The 23,748-nt window shown below is 48.0% G+C and overlaps 1 protein-coding gene across 1 annotated transcript in view; it reads right to left on the bottom strand.

The window, feature by feature from the left end:
* The window catches only part of LOC126516746 (uncharacterized), a 128,119-nt gene extending 108,848 nt beyond the window's left edge, over positions 1-19,271 (bottom strand). Inside the window, exons 1-2 of the mRNA XM_055063824.2 lie at positions 18,987-19,271; positions 8,286-8,508 (exon numbers count right to left, since the gene is read on the bottom strand). Of these exons, the coding sequence (XP_054919799.1) occupies positions 8,286-8,508; positions 18,987-19,271 (508 nt within the window). The remainder of the gene's footprint in view (positions 1-8,285; positions 8,509-18,986) is intronic.
* Positions 19,272-23,748: the final 4,477 nt, after the last annotated feature.

Raw genomic sequence — 23,748 nt, 5'->3', positions numbered from 1 at the left:
AGAGCATTACTGCATTACCTGAAGCCGACAGGTCTCCAGACCGTTGAGACTTGCTGCGCGTCTTCATGCGGGTGAGCAACTACTGCTATCTCTTACCCTTTCTTTCTCTCTTTTCACCCTTTTATACCCTTTCGCCGGTGCAAGGTAACGCAACGCGGACGTACGTACAGTCGCGTTCATTATGAACTGCTACACGGTGCCCTTGGACGAAGGGGGCCAAGACTGCACGACGGCGTCGATATACAAGCGAATGGCTTAATAAATACCAGTGATTAGAACGGTGTTTATTTTTTCGTGTGTTGGCGCGACCGTGCTGTCTTGCGGGGCCCCTTCGGTCACGGGCACCGTGTTGCAGCTCATATTAAGCGCGACTGTACGTCTGGTTACCCTCCCTGTGTTTCCTTGCTGCTCTCTCGTTCTGTGTAAAGAACAGCGCGATATCTTGAAGGGAATACACTCTGAATACGGAAGCCCTTTAAAAGGTTTAAAATAACACAACCGCTAATCTTTTTACTCTTTAACTCAAATAAAGTTAACCGACACCTAACCGTGGACCGTTAACCGACACTTAACCGTTTTGTGGTTTTCCGCTTTGTCTAGAGGTAGCAGTTGTCGTTAGTAAAATTTACAGGGGCTAGCATATATGTAAGGTGTCGCATTTAGGTGTCATGTTCTACTACTGGTACCGTGGTCACCTGCAGTACACACGCCAGAAAACTTTACTTCGGCAGATGAAAAATTTAGGACTGACAAACAATATTCAAACTCGCGCACCTGTTACCATTAGGATGCAGTATCTGCCGTTATTTTCATATGTGAATACGCGCGCTTTTGTAGACGCTAGCGTCCTTATAGAATGTACGACGCAACCGGCTGCAAGCCGACCGCATTTGCTGGAAAAGAGGCACCACCGTGGACGAAGATACAAGGTTATGGGGGGTAGCGCGTGCATAGCCACTTATTCGAACTTCCGGTGCAAATGTGAAGGAGAAATGAAGACAGATTGACGCACATTTATAACTTCAGCCACGTGGAACTACTATGCTATCACCGATCTGGGGCGAAATAAGCGTTCTTTTAATGTCTCTGGTCAAAGTATGCACGTTTATTATTTGTTGTGTGGTTTCCTGGTGAAGGACTTCCTTTCCTATCTCTTTCTTTTCTTTTTTCTTTGAATAAAATCAGAGATCTTCACCTTTTGTGCAACCCACGCAGTCCTGTTTTCTGCCTGCCCGAAATTGCCGCAAAAAGTTCAAAGGCTTCCTGGAAACGGCGCAGCCAAGGCATACATCCTGGCGTGAAAGGGCAGGCATAGGTGCAGCCAATAAGAAAGTTTGCAAAACCTTATTTGTGGGCTGCTACTATTGCTAAGCTCGAGAAAGGCAGCCCCAAAACGTTACCTCAAACGAGCGGCACGTTGTCCGTCATCCGTGTAGGATCGAAACTAAACTAATCTTATCTCTCATCACGGTCCCTGCGCAACTTATTTAGTGCTTTGGGCACTGCCCTTTCTATGCCGGTCAATTCAATGCCCGTTATCGTTCGAGTTTTACACGGCAGGACATCCTCTTCCACGCATATGCATAACACGCATACGCATATCGTCAGTCGCGGAAAGGGGCGAAATCGTTCGTGGAATCTGCCAGAAGAGCACGCACCAATTACCAGTAGTAATAATAAAAAGAAAGAACACTCTCAATCTCGGTTCCTGTGCGCGGAGGCAGAAAGCAGGAGAGAAAAGAAGCGTGTTTCTGTATCAGGAGGCATACGCAAGACGAGGTCACGAGATACGCGTTTTTTTTTGCAAGGGACTCGGGGGCACAAAAGCGGCGCAAGGAGGCACAGCCGGGCCAGTGCCGCAAGGCCGCGCGCTGCGTGGGAGAGGCGGCCGTACGGGAGACCGCGGCGCCCAGCGAGAGTATACGCCGCACGCAGGGCGACGAGGGTAGGCTGGACACGGCGGAGCGGAAGGACGCGATGCGCGACGACGCAGTCACGGTACGGCGATTACTGCGGCATTGACTACTAGCCGGGCAACCCCGTGGCGCGTACGCTGCGTGTAGCCGGCTTCGGCCGCTTTCACTTGTCCACAGCCGGCCTGCCGCACACACACACACGGCCGAAACCAGCGTCGGTTGTCCTCACCCGACGCGCTGCTTGCTGATGCCATTTCTTTCCCCCCTTCGTTGTATCCGGACGGTCAGTGTGGGGGAGGACGCTGAGGAGAAGCCCCAGTAGGTTCGTGGCAGAATTTATGAGCACGGACAAGGAGCTGTGTAGGTAACAAAGGGCCGAGCGCTCGGGCGGGGAGAAGACGTTTCGATACGCGCGTCCTTGCCGTAATCACCGAGGCAGTGTGTGTGTGTACGAGGTTGCGCGGAGGTGGAAGCACCGCGAGCCGACGCGTTTGTCCGCTAACGAGTCGTCACAAGGGTCTTGGCGCAACTGCGGCCGGCCCCGCGTTCACCCATCGAGTGGTGTAGCCGATTCCGGCTACAGATTCCGGCCGATTCCGGCTGTGGCGATTCCCGCTTTGGTTCGCAATATCGCCGCTAGACGACCGAAGGTTCGCCACTCGTAGTGTACGGATGTGGCTGAACAGTCGGACTGACAGACGCGTGGTGAGAGCGCTGAATGAGCAATACGCGTTGTTCTTTGCCCGATTATGGATTTCATAACACCTTAGCTAGACGGATTGCATCTATCACCGGCTTAGACTCGGTAAACGAAGGATTCTTATAAGCTTCTCAACGTTCCCCCCCCCCCCTTACGTAATGCCAAAAGAACTCTGAGGAAGAGAAAAAAAAAAGCAGAAAGGAAAAAAATCAAGAGGCGAAGCAAGCTTTACTGCACATAATGTTTGACAGCGCGAACTTGGACGAAGTACGGCGAACTGCAAAGGACTCTCAAACATCGTGGATCAACACCAACTAGCCTGGTCCCGTACCTTACTTCACTGCATAGCTTTATTCCACGGAAAGTGTGTTTGAGGGAAATAGCTTTCCCACGTCGGGTTCACCGCAGGGAATTCAGTGCTCCCAAATACAACATTACAAACTAAGATTGCGAGCTTTAAGACTATATATGTTGTATAGAAACCATCGAAGATGATTTTCGATGTAAGTGAATCGCCCGAACGAACGAACCACAGAAAAAGGGCGCGAATGAAGGAACGGTTTCCTTGCAGAGTCCCGCCTTTGGCCAACCACGACAATGGACGAAAGAGTCAAAGAAAGCTATCCGTTTTAAAATTTTGGTGGGACTTGGATGTGACTACATGGTTCCGAGAATTCGATTCCATCTACTTGAAGGTGCTTGTTGGAGCTCGCCTGGGATGGCTGTATGGCACGCAGACCGAACGCCTTGTCCTCTTCGTTTGCTAGGAGTACAGGCGGAAGAAAACTGAATTGCTGTGTCCATATTTTGTAACGCCACTCTGCTTTTCAACGTGATGACTGAACAGCGTGAAAGATGCGAGAACTGAACAGGACGAGCGCTGCTCTTCTCCACTATTTTCTCCGCTGCCCTTCTCCGCTGTTCTGCGCGCGATCGCCAGGAAATCTGTCGGTTTCCCGCAGCCCGTGAATCAGCAAGGAAAAAGCGATTAAAAATCATTCATCGCGAAAGTAATTCTTAAACCGCCTGGCTCCCCAAGATTGCGACGCCATATATATAATAACGAGATAATCACTCATTTTCTCTGTTAGAACGGTTTCCATTCGTGCATGGCGCATAGCGCAAACACAGCTAGTGAACGCAGAAAAGAAGGAGACAGCACAGACGCGCCCCTGCTATCCCCATTTTCGGTCGACTGTTCCGTTTGCGCTATCCGCCGTGAATGCCACCAACTGGCCCGTTTTTTACAGCTTGCCGCTTTCTTTACCCGCCGCTTTAGACACGCCCGGCTGGTTCAACTGCTATGGCGGTGTACTGTTGAGGTCGACGGTTCGACTCCCGGCGGCGCCGGTCGGCTTGTGACAAGGCCAGAGTGGAAAAAAAAAAAAAAACGCTCGTGTACTGCTCGGGCCCACGTCAATGAACTACAGGTGGTCAGACTTAATCCGTAAGCCGTCCTCTGCGGCTTCCCTCATAACCCACTGTAAAGTTGTAATGATATATATATTTTTTACCATGCCGCTTTCAGCATGCATCGATGCCAACATCATCCGACTCACTCTTAAACTTCATTCATTTCACTTGTCATCTGAAGAAGTGTCCTGGATGTATGGCCAGGCAGACATTTCTAGTGTCTGTTGAAGAATGCCCCCCCCCCCACCTCTCTCTCTCTCTCTCTCTCTCTCTCTGATAGACTCTGATGTTTCCGGTGTACGATCAGTGTCTTAAGCTACGCTTGCCAGAATTTATGCTCGCAATATAGTTGGAGTCGTCCAGCAGCACGTGTCCGTTTCTCGGCTACCATCACCTGCGCGAAGACAGCCGTATGGCTGGCTAGATGAACTGTCACGAAAGCCTTCACAACGGTATCGAAGTGACTGCTGTCGAACGCCGCCAATTCGCCCGCCACCGCCGCCGACATTGAGCCTCGATCGTCGAATGTAGCCGCACGTATAAGCGACATCGTCAAAAGGCACGCCGGACTGCCGAGTTTGATTTTCGGCGACTGCCATGCCATGTCACTGTCATGGTGTCCGGCGCATGCGCACGAGTTATGTAGGGAGAGCATTGCCAATTCTGGTCTTAGCAAGGGCACCCTCGCTATTGAAATTACACCCGAAAAACCACGCCACATTCTAGTTTGAGCACCACTGAAGCATGACTGATTTTTTTCTTCGTTGCTTCGGATGGGGGGGGGGGGGGGTGCTTAGTCTCAAATAAAACGTAAACTGATAGTATCCGTCTCGAACATACTTTTATTTCGAGCATAAATACTATGAAACAAATTGCCGCGAGGAAAAAAAACTAATAACTGCTTTGCCAATTTTACAACTCCTTAAATTTGTAATAGAACAAATACGAAAATTATCTAAACTACATATGTCTGAGTGTTTGAAGTGGACGAAATTAATTACGTTAATCTGGTGTATAACAACAATTTGCGAATAGGACCAGGGGCCGAATTCACAAAGCTTTAAAATCGTGAGTGCTTTATTGCCATTGGTCGGTGGCCTTCGGTAATCCAGCATCAAGATTGGCTGCTATTTTCCCTAACGAACAATTTTAGGGTAATAGATTTTTGTGAATACGGGCCCAGATTCTTTTGTTGAACTTGTCTGGACAAAGCGACGATTTGACATGAATTGTTGACTAATACACTAGATATTAGATCTCTTAAAGACGCCATTTTACGATATTGCAATCTTTCAGTTTCGGCCGCAGTGTTGTAAAATTGGTGCGACAAGTTTTCTTTTAGATTATTAACTTCGAAGTATTTTTTAAGTATTTAGAGAGGATAATAAAAAGAAAAAAAACTGCTCCTGTCTGTCGATAGAGCTTAACGTTGTGTGAAATGTAACGAATTGCCTTCAAATGTAGGTTGAGTGGTTGCCTAAAAAGACCATTTCAGCTTTTCAGACACCCTTTAAGAAAGAATTCGTCATTGGCCCGGAGTTGCCTCTTAACATAACATTTTATCCCTCTTTACTGCATATATACATTAAGACTGTGAGCGAAAAACCATACGCAGTCGACAAAGCTCGCTAAAGTTAATACTCGAACCACACAGTTCCGTGAAACGTGGAAGAAATATTTCAAAGCAAAGCGACAATGTTTACTTGAGCAATTATAACCTAGTTTACTATGATGTTTTGCACGTTGCGAAGGCCCACTTTCTCTTCTCAATCAAGCATGGGGAATAGTAAACTTTCCCGGCTACCGTAACAAACTAATGAGATCTGCTAGTTGTCTTCTCAGAGTCTAGGCAGAAACCAAAACTAACTAAGAGCAACCGACGTTTCCTACCACCCAGGCATATACGAGCTTCAATGGCAACAATGAAGCTTGATTATCCTTTAACGTTAGATTTGTATGCTCTTAAACGAAATCTTGAAAGTAGCCTTAAAGTACATTTGCTGCACTACCGGAAAACTAAGACAAGACCAGTTGAAGATGGCCACGACCAAGGTGACGGACGCGGTGCATGCTTTTAACCGCAGATGTCCCGCAGTACGCGAGGTTAAACCTTCCCTAGGCTGCCTTATGGCACCAAGGCAGGGAAATTCAAGGCCCCTGCTATGCAACGAGGGATAGGTATTAAGGGATCAGAAGGGTTCAATATTTTGCAAGTGACAACCATACGAAAAACCATTCTTCGTACAGAGTCACGAACGGGTGTTTCAGCTCACACTAAGCGCCTGAATGCGCCGTGTTCGAAATGTTATATATACGGGTACGGCTCGGCAACTTGCCAAACACGTGCGGATAAACGGCCCCCGCTATGCATTCCCTCGCGCGTACAGATAGACACGAAGAGCTCGACAGAGAAGCATTTGCGGCCCGCGTACATATGTTAGTGCCCGCACCATATATATATGAGGAAGAATTCGCTAAACCATAAAGATCACCGACCAGCTGCGCAATCACAACGTGTAAGGCTGACCGTTTCCATCGAGGGAGTCAACGGCTAACACGTGGTGCCTCTACTACTGCATGACAAAGAGTCGCGAATATCTGTAGCCGTGAAAGCGCGCCACCGACAGCAAAGGGTATGCCCACAAACTGGCAAGCGCATGCATGCGTGTTGGTGGGCCCATTTTCCTTATTTCTTTATAAACTGTAGCCACTTTATTATGTGTCATACAGCGCGTAATCAAGCGGTTGTGGCTCTCGAGTCACAGCGCCGAGATTAAAGCATTAAGCCTTTAGCTGCCACTGCGCACAGCGCACGACGGTGTTTGAAAAGCTGCACAAGTTGCACAAGCTGCACAAGCTGCGCAAGTGGTAGGCGGGAAGGAAACGGCTCGATGAGCAGCCGTCAGGTGCTTTGAAATGACGTTGCACGCCGCTTGTCAAGACGTGCCCGAATTGATTGGCAATATACTCTGGTTGAGAGGCTTACGGCCGCTCGTGCAGTAATTCATCAATTACGTATGCTACGTGGCGTGAGCGAGGCACGAACACTGCATGGTGTTCGCAACCTGTGGATGACACATGCCGTATACTGGTCAGGTCAGTTTGAGCGACGAAATGTACGGCGACGTAGCCTACAAAACACCGTGCCCCGATCGCTCTGGCGTATACTATAGCGTCAAAACTGCAAACTTTACAAGATGACTGAGACAGATGGAACTTGACATGGGCGTGAACGACGCCATTACTTGACGCTTCCAAGCATAATTGCAATATTAGAAGAGATATCAGGACTGTCTTGGCGAAGAAGTAGGAGTAATGGGAGAGCGAAAGACAGAGAGGTTAGCAGCGACTAGATACCTGATCCCCGGGGAAAGGGGTATAGGAAAAGAAAAAAAAAAGAGAGACAGAGAGACGAGGCAACATATTTATGTGTAAATGGGGAGAAAAAAGCACTTAAGCAAATGAAGCTGCAACTAAAAAAAAAAAAACTAAAAATGCCGTCCCTTAATGGAGTCGCCGTTCATGCAGGCCGAGCCTAAAACTATGAACCAGACCGAGAAGGAAAATTCATCTCGCATGCAATCTAACCGGCATCGTCGAGCCGCGTGTTATTATAGGCAGTTAAAGCGAATCTGTCTGCCGTCTCTCTGAACAGGACCCCGTAATTTCAGTTAGAAAGGTCCGTCCAACAATTAATCAGTATAGTTGCAATAGTTGGCCTTTCTATTCGTGTCTGACCAGACCACTTTTTCTCTAATGCTTGACCACGGCGCCCACAAGTGCAGTGCGCAGTGCTCCAGTGCGCACCGCAGCCAAGCACTGCGCAATACTTTACTGAACCAGCGACGTGCTATCACCGGTAAGAACGTGTATACAGGAGAGCGACCTGAGTATTCCGCATAGTAAAAGCTGCTCATCGCCCGGCAAGGTATACACTGCAAATTCGGGGCTGGAATCGCAAAACTCGTCGCATGTTCCAGCGACCCACACTTATTTCCAGCGAAGCTGCGCTGTCAGACTTTGAAGCCCAACGCCGGGTTGTCCGGCTGCGGGCGCAAGACATACTGCGGTTACCAGGGGTCCTGGACTAAGGACGCCTCTTACTGGGGATTCAGCCTGACCTCACTTCAATGAAAGTTCTTTTTTTTTTTTTTGTTCTCTCTCTCTTGTTCACATTTGCTGTCCAGCATCAGAAGAATGCAGTTAGCAACGTACTTTATCGCGTGTTTTCTCCGCGAGTTCGCGCGAATACTCACCTTGGTTCTTGAACCACGGTTCTGTTCGATTAGGTGGCGGCAGCGGGAACGGAAGCAGCAGTCCCGGTGGGTCCGTGTCTCCGAGGCTCACCTCTAGGGTGGCCCTCCGTGTCGACATGGGTGTTGTCGTTTGGGACGGCCCGTCGTCCGACAGCGTCGACAGTGCCGTCGTTGCGGAGGAAGAGCTGCTGACCGTCTCTGTGGTTCCGCTCCCTTCGGTCACCTGAAATTTAGGAGACCGAAGGTGCTATAGAGGAAGCTTTCAATTAGGCCCACGTCCGAGTTGGACAGAGGTCGCGTGCGCAAATGTAGTTTGCGAAGCAAGGTGTTCGGAGTGCAAGAAAATATAGCCGGTCTTAAAATGACCGGAACAGCTAGAAACCACGGCGTACGCTACACTGTGTAGGATGCGCTGCGGGCAGCAATAACTAAATATTTTGGAAGATTTATGAGCTGCTATTGTAGTACGCTAATCATTGTCGTGATTTTGCGACAATTTCCCGAATGCGAATCGAATACGAATAGTAAGTATGGAATATAGCGAAACGCATGCCGGCGCATATATACATATTTACAGGAGTAATATTTATTTCTCTTTAAATAATTTCTGCATCTGCACTGACTAATCAGAGAAAGACAGTGGACTGTCAGGGATAATCAGTTTTAAGCGCAAGATCACTAATTCTCATAAAAAACTGCACGAATACCCTCTCAAGATCTGTAGAGCCTGGTTGAAAGCAAACTTTCCCAATATTAACGGCTGCTGTATGGAATGGACCTTTACAAAAACGCAAAATAAATGGATGCCGAAAAACAATCAGAAGTTCTGAAAAAAAAATAAGCTACTCAAGGTTTTGTGTGCCGTAAACACACTTAAGATGGCCCGTTTCAAGCAACACATCGCTGGTCGTAGCGTACATGCAGAAGAAAAGTGCTACAAGACTAGACTGCTAAAAACACAAATGACAGACTAGAAGCAAAACTCGCAGTTTTTCATGTAGGCAACCACAGCGAGACCGAAAAAAAAATTGCATTATCCGTTTTGCTTCTGCATTCCTTCAAAAACTTTTGCCGTTATTTCATTTCTGATAATATGAGATATTGTGTTTAGCAGACCGAGAATAGCAAGAAGACCTTAAGAGTCGGTTGTTGCAAAATAGTGGGTTAGTTTCGAATATTCGAGGAATACAGAATAGTTCCTTCTTGAATGCGAATACAAAGAGTTAATAGACTCTCCGTCGGAGACTTAGCGGTTATGGCATTGCGCTAATAAGCACGATGCCGCGGTGTCGTATCCCTGCCGCGGCTGCGGCATTCCGATGCGGGCGAGATGCAAAATAGACCGCCCGTGTACCGTACATTGGGTGCACGTTAAATAAACCGAGGTGGTCAGAAATTAATCTTGAGAGAGAGAGAGAGAGAGGAAAGGCAGGGAGGTTAACCGCAGAGGTGAGTTCCCCACTACGGCGTGCCTCTTAATCAAATCGTGGTTTTGGCACGTAAAGCGCCAGAATTTAATTTAAATAAATGGATGATCATAGTGTTCGATTAGTGCTCAAAACTTTGAATATTAGAGCAACCCCTTCCGCCCCCCCCCCCTAAAAAAAAACTAAAGAAAGAACGGGTTTCTGGCTTCACCGGAGCGACGTTAATGCGACAACATTAAACAACTCTACCATTCGCTGATTATCTATCGCCATCCGCACGGTTTCTCGTGCGTCACGGCCACCTGCTACTTTCTACCTGCCGCTCTCTACGCCACCAACGTCTACAACGTCGCGCATGGTCAACCGACACACCTGAGTACAACGAGTGCTTTGGGCTAGTTGCTCTTAAACACAGTACATATGCAAACACCTGATATCGCTACAGAACTCCGCATACATTGACGATATCTATCCCTTCATAACTACGCACACATTTCGTATACGCGCGCGAACCAGCGCAATCTCTTTTTAGCGCAGCCTATTCGATACAGCGTTGCGTGGAGGAGTGCATTGCGCCTACCAGTGTACACCGCCGCCCACGCGCACAGGCGCCGCCGCTTCTCTTCTTGTCCCGTGCTCGTCTATGCGCCACACCTCCTCCGCTTGCCACCTTCGCTGGCCCTCCCTCCCTGCTATGTTGGTGTCAACCCACCAGTTGCTTCCCGGCGAAGACATACCTCCCTACATCGCCAAACGTCCCCTAGGGCTTCGGTACGTCTGCGGCTGCGTATCCAAGCAGAAAGGCAATAGAGAGTTTTAGGTTAGGGGACGCAAGCGGCTTGCGTACGCAAGAACTATGGGCCAGGGTACTGTGCATGCGCAGACCCCTGCGTCTGGGTGTGCGCATGCGTAGTACCGTGGCACTTCGTTCTTGCGTACGCAAGCCGCTTGCGTCCCCTAACCTAAAGCTCACTAATACAGGTCTGCGTTCCCAAAGGCAAGTCGCGCTGATTTCTTTTGTTTTGTTTTATTCGGAAGAATTTGCCTCAATGCTTAAGTAACAAAAAAACAAAGTTAAATAAAACCTTCTAAAGTCGTACTCGCTCGCAGCGCCGTCTACATGTACTCGCATGTGACATTTGTATTTTGCTAATATATAAAGCTAACAAAAAAAATACAAATAAAGGTACTTTTAATAAAATATAGTGACTTAAAGACCAAAGGTTGCGATTAAAGCAGGGTCGAAGCAATCTCTGTGGCTAGAAATTTTGTCATCTGGTACGGCACGTTCTCCGCGGAAGCAGCGCACTGCGACCGGATTCAGCGTGACCGGCGGTTAATTCGTCGCCGTCACCTTCCGTAGGGCGAATGCTGCCGCGAGATTGAAGAAAGGGATCGCGCGGGCATGTTCGGCACATGTTGTCGTTTTCTGAAAGCACGTCTTGGATACGCTCGTCTCAGCTCGCTTCCCGAAAATTATCGCTCATGGCGGGACCCGGCCCTCTTTGAGACAGCGTTTTTCTTTTCTTTTTCTTTTTTTCGAGCCGACCGCCGTAACGGCCCGAGTAACGTTGGGTTTGGCGCGTGCGCAGTGCCGCGGCCATTATTTCATGGGTACGCAAGCCGCTTGCGTGGGAAATCTCCCTGTTGACAGAATCGGCCCCTTCACGCTACTCAGTACACTGCCTCCCAAGCTCAGCCCCGTGGTACAATCCCGGCTACAACTCACGCTGCCCAGTTTTTGTCTGTAGAAAAGGAGACGCTACAGACGGGAAAAAAAGGTACTTGAACAGACACACACACGCATAAATATATGTATCAGAAGCCAACAAACACTGACACCAAGCACAACATAGGGGAAATTACTTGCACTTGCTAATTGGATTAAAGAAATGATAAATGAATGGAATTGAAAGTGGACAGAAAAAAAACAACCTGCCGCAGGTGGGGAATGATCCCACGTCCTCGCATAACGCGTGCGATGCTCTACCAATTCAGCTACTCCGGCGCTGTTTTGCCATCCACTTTTTTAGATATTTATGTTTTTCTGCTAGAACTAACCTGGGAGCGTTAGCCAGCGCCGCTACTCACAAACCTTGGCGGCGGATGCCAAGGTACTCATGCTCTCTACCGCAGGCGTCATGAGTACGCGATATTTCTGGGTGAAGGCAAATGGTCAGTAAACCCACTCATGCTACCTGAAGGCACCAATGTTGCCGGATTCGAGAGCCTCGTTATGTGGATGGGAAAGCGGCGCTGCGGTAGCTCAGTTGGTTACAGCATAGCACGCATAATGCGAAGACGTTGTATCGTTAAAAAAAAAAAAATTAAATTATGGGGTTTTACGTGCCAAAACCACTTTCTGATTATGAGGCACGCCGTAGTGGAGGACTCCGGAAATTTCGACCACCTGGGGTTCTTTAACGTGCACCTAAATCTAAGTACACGGGTGTTTTTCGCATTTCGCCCCCATCGAAATGCGGCCGCCGAGGCCGGGATTCGATCCCGCGACCTCGTGCTCAGCAGCCCAACACCATAGCCACACGTTGTATCGTTCCCCACCTCCGGCAAGTCGTTTTTCCATCCACTTTCATTTCCATTAATTTATCATTACTTTTTCTGAATTAGCAAGTGCAATTAATTTCCCCTATGATGCCATTGGTGTCATTGTTTGTTGGCTTCTTATGATATGATGAATAAAAATCTGGCCCCTATATATATATATATATATATATGTGTGTGTGTGTGTGTGTGTGTGTGTGTGTGTGTGTGTGTGTGTGTGTGTGTGTGTGTGTGTGTGTGTGTGTGTGTGTGTGTGTGTGTGTGTGTGTGTGTGTGTGTGTGTGTGTGTGTGTGTGTGTGTGTGTGTGTGTGTGTGTGTGTGTGTGTGTGTGTGTGTGTGTGTGTGTGTGCACACTCACACAAACGACGGAGCAGCGCGTCTGAACGTTCCCCGACTCGCATCACGAGTGGTGCCCGGATTTAAAGGGCCCCTGAAACGGTTCAGACAAATTTTGTAGACGCGTAGGGTACTGCTAAAGTTAATCATTCGCACCACAATTTGTGTGAAACGTCTCATATTATGAGAGAGCTGCGGACGATTACAAGTTACCCTACTCCATAGTCATGCATTTTTCCTCAACTCGTTCGCCGAGTGATCGGGGCTAAGCTGCGCCTTCACTGGCTCTGCGTCATGATGGCACGTCGTGTCGTCGACTTCCGCTTCTCTAGGATCGAACGCGCGAAACCTCTCCAAACTCTCCGCCAGCTGCTTGGCATTCGAGTACAAGCGAGAGCTATCGAAGCAGCGTGCGTTGCGAGCATTCTGTCGCAGCGCCGAACGTGTCTGGTATTCCGGTGACCACAGGCGAGGTGGGCGTTTCGACGGAACAGTGGCAGCATAAACTCAAGCTGATGAAGGAACTTTACGTAGACGTACGTGAGCTGCCTGATCGGTCTCCACGGTTCAGCCGCGCATTGGCGCAGAGCTTAAACAGCCAAACAAAGAGCTAATGTTGCTCTAACCAAGTGTAATACATTTTAAACATTTACAAAAACAACGTGTTAATGATTACACTCCTGCGAAAAATTTACGCCAGCAGGAAACAAGAATACATTTCGTTACTGCTACTGTGTGTGGTGGAGCTCTACGCCACCAGGTGGCTGCACCGTGCAGACCATTCACATTTGCGCTTCTGCTCATCCCGTGAAACGAACGGTCAAACGGCCTAAAGCCCCTCCATCCACGCGCCACCGCCGGCGCGTGGATGGAGGGCTCGCGAAAAAATCATAGTGCTCGCGAAAAGACTGAGACCGACTCTGACCGCGGAGCTCTAGTCAATATGGAGCACATCGTAACACAAGCAGACGACGCTTGCTGTGTGCCGGAAGTGCGTAAGTGTAGTGAGAAATTGTGCTTGTGCATTCTCTTTCTGTTACTTTTTATAGAAACAAATTAACTAACATTCCAACTATCACGAACATCATTTGTTCACCATAAAGGTGGGAAAATTATCGATGACGCGCCCTGGGCAGCCAGTCGGATCGCTCGCCCTACTGACGTCAATTGGGTGAATTACGTCATATGAGTAGGGGCGGCCGAAAATTGCGCCGAGCCGTGTGCTGCGATCGGCAGCGATGTTCAGTTTATTTTTAAAACCTTATAATAAATTACGCGCTTTATGCGGATCACTTAGATGTGTCACTTAATGAAGGACCTACTCTAACGACTCAATACGTTTGTTCAAGATCATCAAAATCGTTTCAGTGTCCTTTTAGTGGAAACGGACCGCGATGCGAGGTCTTTCACGTGCATCGCGTCAGCGAAGGCGGGCTCTGAGGCGCTTGTAAGAACTATGTGTGCCGGCATGCCTCTCTACCTAAACCAGGAACCGGGGAGGACGTTGGTTGACCCTCCTCCTCATTGTCGGAAGCCACATGAACGTCCGGTTACAGAACTGCCGCGGAGTATGCGGCGGCGCCAAGCCGAGCAATTGGAACGGGCGCGTGGCTCCCCTCGTGGCGCTATACTACGCGGATATCGGCGAGCGATGGCCTGATCGAAGCGTGTGGCCTCGCCCAACCGCCCGTGACAAGGCGTCGTCGGCGCGAGAGGCGTGAGAAAGCCAAGGTCCCCGACGCCGCTTCGGAGTCGTCGTCCATTTAGGGTCGCTTCCCTTCCGCGGTCCGTTGAACTTGGCCCGGCCGTTGTTTGCGCGGTGCGCCTCCTACTCGTCCCCCTTGAACGGTGCCGTTGTCGCGTCTCGTTATGGTGAAGGCCAAGAAGAAGAAGAAAAAAAAAAATACTTCCGCCATAGTAGACCAGTCGTCAAGTCTGTGCATTAGTTAGACGGCAGCGTGAAAAAGGCGTGTTTACATAGGCGGGCGTGGGTAAGACTTGTCTTTCCGAGCCGCGCTGCGCGCTCCGTCCCGCCACCTGTAGCGCTTAGACGTTTAATATAACGCACCTTCCCTCTTACCACAACCTGGCTTTGCTCTGGGTACGCTCCCGTTCACATCGCTGCAACGGCACGGAGGACGTGCGCGGCGTGGTGTCGGCGTTTGCGCGTGCATTTGCGTCCGTGGCGCGCAAATTTTGATTGGGACCTTGTAGTGCTACAAAACAAAGCACTTGTGAATGCAGGCGGGGATCTCGCCGTTTGGTAGTATAAGAGCGCAGACGTTTAGGCACGTCGCCGTTGTCATAACTCCTCCGTACAGTGACCATTCAGTCAAGCTGTTGCGCCATGCCCAGCAACACAGCGCGCGAGCCGCGGAGCAGTTGCGATGGGCGTCACAAAGCAAAGTGAAAGGACGACCCATCCTGTTGCCGATGATGGAACTGGTGGCTTGCGATCTTTGCTTGGCAGTGCTGACAAAGAAATGTTCCACGATCGCACGAAGCTAACAGACGATCACGAAACAACACAGAATGTGGGAGTATCGTTTCCGCTAAACAGGTATTAGTTCACCCTATATTGACGAGAATCGCCGTTTTTTTTTTCGCAGTGTCGCATGCGATATGGGATGTCGCGCATCTCCAGCTTCGCTACATAAGCATCTCCTTCTTGTGAGCCGGCGCCATTTCAAGGCCACTGCCAGCTTCCGCACGTTTTTAATGGGCCCACGTTTCTCTTGAATGAACGAGTTCGACATAAGCTTCGCAAATAACGTTCGATCCACGCACAAAAGTTGGTCAAGGCAGTCTATCGGTGCTACTGCGGTTTTAGGACATCGTAGGAAATCCGCAGAACCAGAAATATACGACTTACGGCTACAGCCAGTTTACGCCGACTGAGAACGTGTACTACACCCCGTGATAGCACTACCGTGTACTGTCCGCTGAACCTCCCTGGTCCGCGCTTCTATCTAGAGCACTGAAGCGGACGACTGCGTCGCACGGAAGTCAATATGTGTGCGTTGCTAGCTGGTTTTAGAGAAAATGTTTGTCAACTGCGGAGACCACAAGTACACGCGGACCAGAGAGTTTTAGGCCATGTGTGCCTCGAACCTTGCGGCAGCTGCATTATGCACTTTTTTTCTTTTCTTCCTTCTTTTTCTTTTTCTCTGCAGCGGAGCGTTTCAGACGGAAGTGATGGCCACAACCATCGCTACTGCCGGCTCGCAATGCACTACGACCGCGTAATGCCGAGGTGATTGAGCGTGTCGCGATGCGAGGTTTTCCGTGCCAAAGAAAGAGAGAAAAGTACGGCACACGCAAAGAACGCTGAATACGGCACGCATTGGTTTGGCGCGGATTGTCTTAGATGATATAGTAACCGACATACGATAGAGCTGTATATTTGTCTCCTTGTTCACTTCAGCGGCTTTGCGAATGTGGCGTTCTGATGCTGCAGCACGAGGAGGCACGTGCGATTTCCGGCCACATTTCGATGGCAGCAGTATGCACAAAAAAACAAAAAAGGCTCGCGCACCTACATTAAGGTGCACATTAAATCACACAGTCTCAACTGAAATTTTTAGAGACGAACTTCCATCCTTATGGTGTCAATACATCTTCCTCTGTTTTACTTAACTTCATGTAATGCAAGAATTTAACATTTTCCTTTATTTTTTACCATGTGACATTAACCGAGCGAAAAGCAGTTGCCGTTGTCAGCATACGACCGAAGACTGCTGTCTTTATTTTCATCTCACTATTAATTAAAAAAAAAAAAAAAGTCCACAGGAGGTCGAAATAAATACAACCTCCCTCCCCCCCCCCCCCCCCCCCCACACACACACACAACAGTGTCTGTCATAGCCCACGGGACGTTAAATATCCCATAATTTACTTGGACAACTTTTTAGCGCTGCAGGGAGGCCGCATGTTATTTCGCCCACATTTGACATAGACACGATTCGAGACATCGGTCTTATTGCCGTTGACTGCGATTCGGTTGACTTTGTGTTGGATGCACACGCTTCCGTTGTCTATCGCGCGAGGTCGGATCACAGCTTTCCGTATCATTTGTCCTAGACGACAGCCGCAGGAACTTCGGCACTGTGATTCGTGCTACACCCCTGTGTCTGCCTATTTTGTGCACGCCCAGAAATAATAACTTGACCATGGTCTGCGAATTCCGGTGACCTTCCAGCCTTGCGTTCGCGTGTGCAACTTGAAGGGCGCTTCGCAAGGCCGAAAAGTGAAAAAAAAAAAATGTATGCGTCAGCAGAGTCATGCACGAAAACACAGGAAAATGTAGAAGGAAAGGTGTAATAAAAAAGGACAGTACCAACAACAACAACAACAACAAAAATTGCAGAGCATGCCGCACATGCAGCCGACCATGCAAGCCTGCAGCAACGATATAAGCTTGCCTGAAAGCCAGTGAAAGTTAGGATATACTAGTTTACCAACGTGAGGTGATATTTGGCCTTCACGAATGTTTCATATATACTCTGCCTCGTACATTAGATCGTCAACCGAAGTCATCATATTTGGTTCATTCTTATGGTGGTAATAATGAACGTATTGCTCAGATGCGATTTCCTTTTCTCCCGATGACAGGTTCACGTTCATAAAGATTTTTCGGATATTTTTTTAGCAGAACAATGTTCTCGTGGCATTAACACGTGCTGCCGGCAAATGTAAACGCTGACTCGTTTTAAACCAATGGTGTCACGGCTTCGCCCACATGCATCGCTTTATGCATAAAGCTCGAAAGAGCAAGACGGCACGCCGAAGCGCTTCTTGCATTTTTCTTTCTTTTTGGTTACTTAATTTCTTGTTCGATATAAAACGTATGCACACGCAAACTTCCTTGTAGTTTTTATTTGCGAGTTATAGGGCCGTATAATGTAAAACTATTCCAATAAGTTTTCATTCCAATCTCCTGACGTCAAATTTGCTTACCCACCGACGCAAGCACCAGGCGTCTGAACAAACCAATCAAATGCTCCCCTCGTTCATAGGAGGTCAATTTTGTTTGCTTGAAAACGAATAACATTGCCTGCACTGAGCGGCTTGTCTTATCTAATTGGCTCACAAAACGCGAGGAGCATGCTCAAGTGGAGAGGGATTCGATGGGGCCGAGCCACTGCATGGAATATCGATAACCGGATGAAGAGGGTGGTGCCGGCGTCTGCGATTGGTCCGCTTTGTCTTACTTAGCTTGCGGTGGCTCGTCGACAATCGCGGCGGCATGCAACGGAAGCTTACGAATGACGCTAAAACGGATCTTCAGCAAAAAAGAGTTGGCAGAACGACGTCGTAAACGTGCCCAAAGTTCTCGAAAACGTTACACGGCCACACAAAAACGTTTATTACACGCGAATAAACACATGCTCTCCGGCAGGTGCGAATAGCCAGTGCCTGAGGATCGGCGGCAGCCATCTTTGATTCCTTTCGGAACGGGGCAGCCTGCGGCTATTCAGAAGAAAATTTAGTTTTGTTCGGCATATTAATGCATCTTCAACGCGTACGCGTCACTTTGACGCGGTAAGTTCTTACGGTTTTGGGACATCGCGTGAGAGGCAGGTGAAGTGGGTGCAGCCCTAAAACTTTTGACCAATAGCCAAGGGCTAATGGCGAAAAGGCGTCGAATCATAATCATAAATAACTATTTTACTTTTGTTCGTTCAAACCATGTATAATCACTGTGGACACGTCATATCTGATGGGGAGCTATCGCGGTTTTCGTGGCGTCGCGTGACAGATAGGTGAAGTTGGGGTGGTCCAAAAAAAGTTTTGACCAATCGCGGTGGGCTGATTGCAGAATTGGAATAGAAAAGTTTGGAATAGTTTTACGTTATAGCGCCCATAGATTATCTTTCAGTAATGTTATGGTCACCACGAGCCCAATACAAGGCATCAAAACTTACTCTGACCATGGGTATAAAACGCGAACCTCAGTTTGTAGAAGCAGCGATAATAAACGCCGCGCAATCGATTGCTTCGCCTTATCTTGCAATCAAATGTTACCACTGTGCTCCAAGAGAAGCCGTACTACACAGGGCCTGTACTCATAAAAACGCCTTACGCTCGACTTATTGGCGAAAGAAAATTCTAGCCAATCTCCATGCTGTACATATGATTAGCGAAGGCAGGCGGCCAATGACAAAGAGCACTTAAGAGAGAATGGCTTTGTGAATCCGGCCCCAGTTTCCGGCAGCGACGAACTGGGCACGCGTGCGCTTAGCTGTTTAGACCCATCGAAGCTTGTGCGCCCCAGCCTATGTAGGTAACCGCCATCACCACTGATTCACCGCGCGGGGTAACGTGGTGGAAACAATGAAAAAAAAAAAAAATATATGGGAGCCGCACGGCGCTTACCTCTTCAGTTGACGCCTCCGTAACCTCGGCCGTGGTGGAGCTCGTCCTCTCCGTCGTAGTCATCGCCGTCGTTGTGACGTCGCTCGCCGTGCTCCCGGTCGGCACTTCCTCCACCGTCATCTCGGTGATCTCGAACGTCGTTGAGCCGAGCAGCATGGTGGTGGTTTCGGGCAGCATGGGCGCGGTCGTCCCGCTGGACTCGTCGTCCGGCGCGCACACGCACAGTTGAACGAAAACAAACACAAGTAACGGCAACGTCCTCTTGTGGCCACTGAGAGCCGCCATTTTGGGTCCAGCTGAAGGCGACGCGAAATGTTGCAGAAGAAGGCAATTGGAAGCAACTGACGCCGCACGAAGCGGCAACTCCACGATAGTTGCGACTGGTCCGGCTATGGAAGCCCCTCACGAGTGTTCTCACACGGCCAAAACTGCGGTGCACATTCACTCTGATGCGATCGGCTCCGTCATGGGTGGCTCTTCGAACCCCGGAAGGGCTGCCGTCGCGGGCCGTGTTTTGCCCAGATCTGAAAAAATAATAGGCGCGCCGTTGTTCCAGTCGTCACTGATTACCCACACCCTTTTTAGAGGTGGTATACCGAGACGCATATTTGAAGTTGTGGAAACTCTACCACGCACTTCTCGAACGTCAAAAGATGTCACTCAGCTGGTATGAAGGTTGATAAGCGTAACATATTGTAATGTTATCCTAAAATTGGTCCCAATATGACGTCCCACAATTATCATGACGTCTTGAGAGAGTAAATTTTTGGCATGCCATGTAGCGATACCGCTAGGTTTGTGATGACGTTGCTTATTCATTCATTCATTCATTCATTCATTCGTTCATTCATTCATTCATTAATTCATTCATTCATTCATTCATTCATTCATTCATTCATTCATTCATTCTTTATTTACATCATATTTTACAAAATACGAAAGCCTTACTGGACCCATAGCCTGTATGTATGAACAAGATGCTGTATGTATGAACAAAAATGTATGAACAAGATGCTCCGTGCGTTTCTTCTTGTTGCACTCTCGCATGGCAGCCTCAACGACCGAAAGAACAGCGCGAGTCAGTCTGTCATGACGTCATGACGCGACACCTCCTGGGTGCAGAAAGCGGAACTGGGCCCATATTCACTAGAATCTCTTACTCCAAAATCACTTGTAGGAGAACATTTCAGCCAATCCTCACGCTGTACACATTATTAACGAAGGCGGCCGACCAACGGAAAAGAGCACTTACTAATGTAAAGCTTCGGGAATTAAGCCCTGGTTCGTAGATACACGTATTGTAGTAAATTATCCAGGGAAGTCTTATGCTTTTCAGCACTTTTCAAATATTTAGCGAACTTGCACTTTAGCTTAACGAAAAAATAATGACAACTTAGGAATGTAACGTTTCTTTATGGAGCGTCAATTATCTTGCACCGCACCAGCAAATTCCTTGATGCTAGAAGTACTGCCTTCATGGTTTGCTGTGCAGCTGTGCTCTCGAGTTGGGCCCATTGTATATGATTTGCTGTTCTTGCTCAGTACTGATCTATCACTGAATTAGCCATTGTCAGCAGACACCACAGTCACTATCCCATATTTAGATCAGCAGCCTCTTTTCATCCCGTGTTCCATCAATTGTAACTGGCGTTTTCATCAACCACCTCACACAGCTCTCTGACTTCCTTTTCAGCTTCAGTCAGGCTCTGTTCAGCAACAGTGCTCGTAGCAGAACGCACTGCAACAGTATAAGCATGAAAATTTGACACCTTGGGATGGTAGATCCGGAACAGTTGTGACCAACTCACCACTATCACGTCGCTTTCCAATTGCATTTGCACTCCGTGCAAATGCAAATTGTACATTGATATTCTAAATGTGCAAGTGGCCTTTTGCAGAGTTGCTGCTTCGCATATCAGTTTAGACAACGCAAGCCCACGCACTTTATAAAGAAAGCAAAAACCCAGACCAATCCGTGTGTCAACCACTGCGCTTGTTCCATGCCTGTCACAATGCGCACAAAAAAAAAAGTTATGTAGGAGAATCAAACAGTATCTTAACATCGACCACCTGGCACCCAAGCACACTTGTATTCGCAGAATTTTCCTTGAATGAAGCATTCAGGTCCATCTTAGACTTGGAAGCACGTGGTTCTTGGCAAGCCCTTTTCGAAGGCGTTTGTGAATGTTCCAGATGCTTTGAGGTGTTAGGGTTTAGAAATCGGGCATAACCACGAAGGGGGTGGGAGGGAGGGAGGGCTGTATATATATTTTAAAGATAAAGTTGTGCACTATCAACAAAACGCCTAATGAAAGCGTAATATTTTGGACGAAGCAAAGTCTCGCCAGACTTTAAGATGGCGTGCTCTAAACCAGCCAACTTGGGCTTCGGGAATGAAACATAATGACCGTTTAGGTGAATTTTATATGTGTCGCGCCGCTCTGGGTTTTATTAGCCTGAGGGTTTTCTTGCATACAACAATGGCCGGATTTCTGCGGAACTCGGCAAAGTGGCGAAAGATCCAAAAATGGTATAAACTTCCATCAACTTGACTGTAGCTTCTAATTTCACCTCGTTTCCCATTCTCTTTGGCATTCTCAAACTAACGCTTTCACGTTTCTTTGTTGCACCAAGAGAGAGAAAGAGAGAGAGAGATGAAGGGTAAAGGCAGCGTTGTTGTACCAAAGTCTCGCTGCGGTTGTAGCGAGTGGCAGTGCTCGCACGATGACAATATATGACGGTGACGTGTGACATCCTACTGCCGAACTTCGTTCAGTATTTATATGCTACAACCTGTTCCCAACAAACAGTTGTTCTCAACCTAGACAAATCGCACCGGGGCGCCCTATTGCACTGTTTTATCCCATGATGGTCACCCCCGGAAGCCTGGTGGGCATCGGTGCGATTTGTTGAGCATGCCATTACATTTGCCTTATTCGACGAATGCGTGCCCCCTCCGGCATATATACTGGTTTCCAGCGGCAAACGATTTGTTTTACGAAGCGCGAGTGAACAACGTCAAATAAAAACAGTCAGTGTGGACGCGTTCGCGTGCTTTATTTTAGGCACCGAAGACTTGTGAGAGCACTTTTCCAAGGATTTGTGCGCAAATGTGCCGTCGTTTTTGTTCTCCTAAGAGAGGAGCAGGAGAAAATAAATAGAGAAGACAGGGATGTTAACCTGAAATGCGTCAGCTTGGCTATACCCTATACCCTACCCTATAGGGTAGCGAACTCTGTTTCCCGTCCCCCAGTATATTCTGGGGGACGGGAAAGAGGGAATAGAAGAGAGAGGAGCCATCGAAGCAAGAAGCAGTCGTTGTCCGCGTCTTGCTTTGATGCTTTAAGAGAGCCGGAACCGAAGGTTTTCAAGCACATGAGCATACCGTATCTATTACAAAAGTGAAATGCAGAAAAATGGCGCAGGCAAGAGCTAGAGGCACGATTCCTACAGTTGACATTTTTCAAGCCAGAAAACGCATTACGTTAGTGAGGTAACACATTTGAGGCGTCGATTGAGAGCTGGCAATTGTTGTTCATTCTTCTTTCGCATACGGTCCCTGAGCAAGCTTGTTCAAGCGTGCTTCTAAACCCCTGGGCCAGTATTCATCATCATCATAATTATCAGCCTGGTTAAGCCCACTGCAGGGCAAAGGCCTCTCCCATTCTTCTCCAACTACCCCGGTCATGTACAAATTGTGGCCATGTCGTCCCTGAAAACTTCTTAATCTCATCCGCCCACCTAACTTTCTGCCGCCCCCTGCTACGCTTCCCTTCCCTTGGAATCCAGTCCGTAACCCTTAATGACCATCGGTTATCTTCCCTCCTTATTACATGTCCTGCCCATGCCCATTTCTTTTTCTTGATTTGAACTAAGATGTCATTAACTCGCGTTTGTTCCCTCACCCAATCTGCTCTTTTCTTATCCCTTGACGTTACGCCCATCATTCTTCTTTCCATAGTTCGTTGCGTCGTCCTCAATTTAAGTAGAACCAGCCAGTATTCACAGAACTTTATTACGCTGGAACAGAGAATCTTTTTTTACAAGACTCCGCCGTCTCAAGTTTCCTCCTGCAAATACCTTTAGGCATCCTCATTACCGAGAACCTTTCATGTCAAGTACACACAGACCATGTCATCAATAGCGCAAATCGATCACTTGGCTACTTAAGGCGTAATTCCTCGTTTGCCCTTAGCAGTTTAAAACTCCTGCTTTATAAAACATAAGCGCGTCCTAAATTGGAATATGCATCTTCTATTTGGGATCCTCATTTTAATTCCCTCGTCCTTTCAATCGGGAGCAACCCAAAATCGCTCTGTATGCTTTATGCTATCAAACTATTCACGAACAGCTAGTGTTGCCCTAATGAAAGAATTTCTTAGTTTGCTTGGCCTGTCACTTCACCGTAAAATTTCCTGTCACTGTCTTTTCCATATAAATTATCATTTTAACCTTGTCCTACGGGACTCACTTGTTTTACAACTGGTATATATTTCCGTACGTAACGACCACATGTACAAAGTCAGTGTACCTCACTGCCACAACAATGTCTACTATAACTCATTTGTTCCCGCCACAAGCTGCGATTGGAACCACATTTCCGCTACCATTGTTTCAGTTACAGATACAAATCCCTTTCAAACTGCCATCACGGGAATCATTGCATAATTGTATTATCCTGTTCTATTTGTTTTCTGTTTTACCCCCTCCTCTCGGTAATGTCTCGAATTTGAGAGTAAATAAATAAATACATAAATAAATA

Source organism: Dermacentor andersoni, chromosome 1, assembly GCF_023375885.2.
Source record: "Dermacentor andersoni chromosome 1, qqDerAnde1_hic_scaffold, whole genome shotgun sequence".
NCBI classification, from domain to species: Eukaryota; Metazoa; Arthropoda; class Arachnida; order Ixodida; family Ixodidae; genus Dermacentor; species Dermacentor andersoni.
Note: the sequence above shows the minus strand (reverse complement) of the source record. Positions and strands in the feature narration are given on the sequence as shown.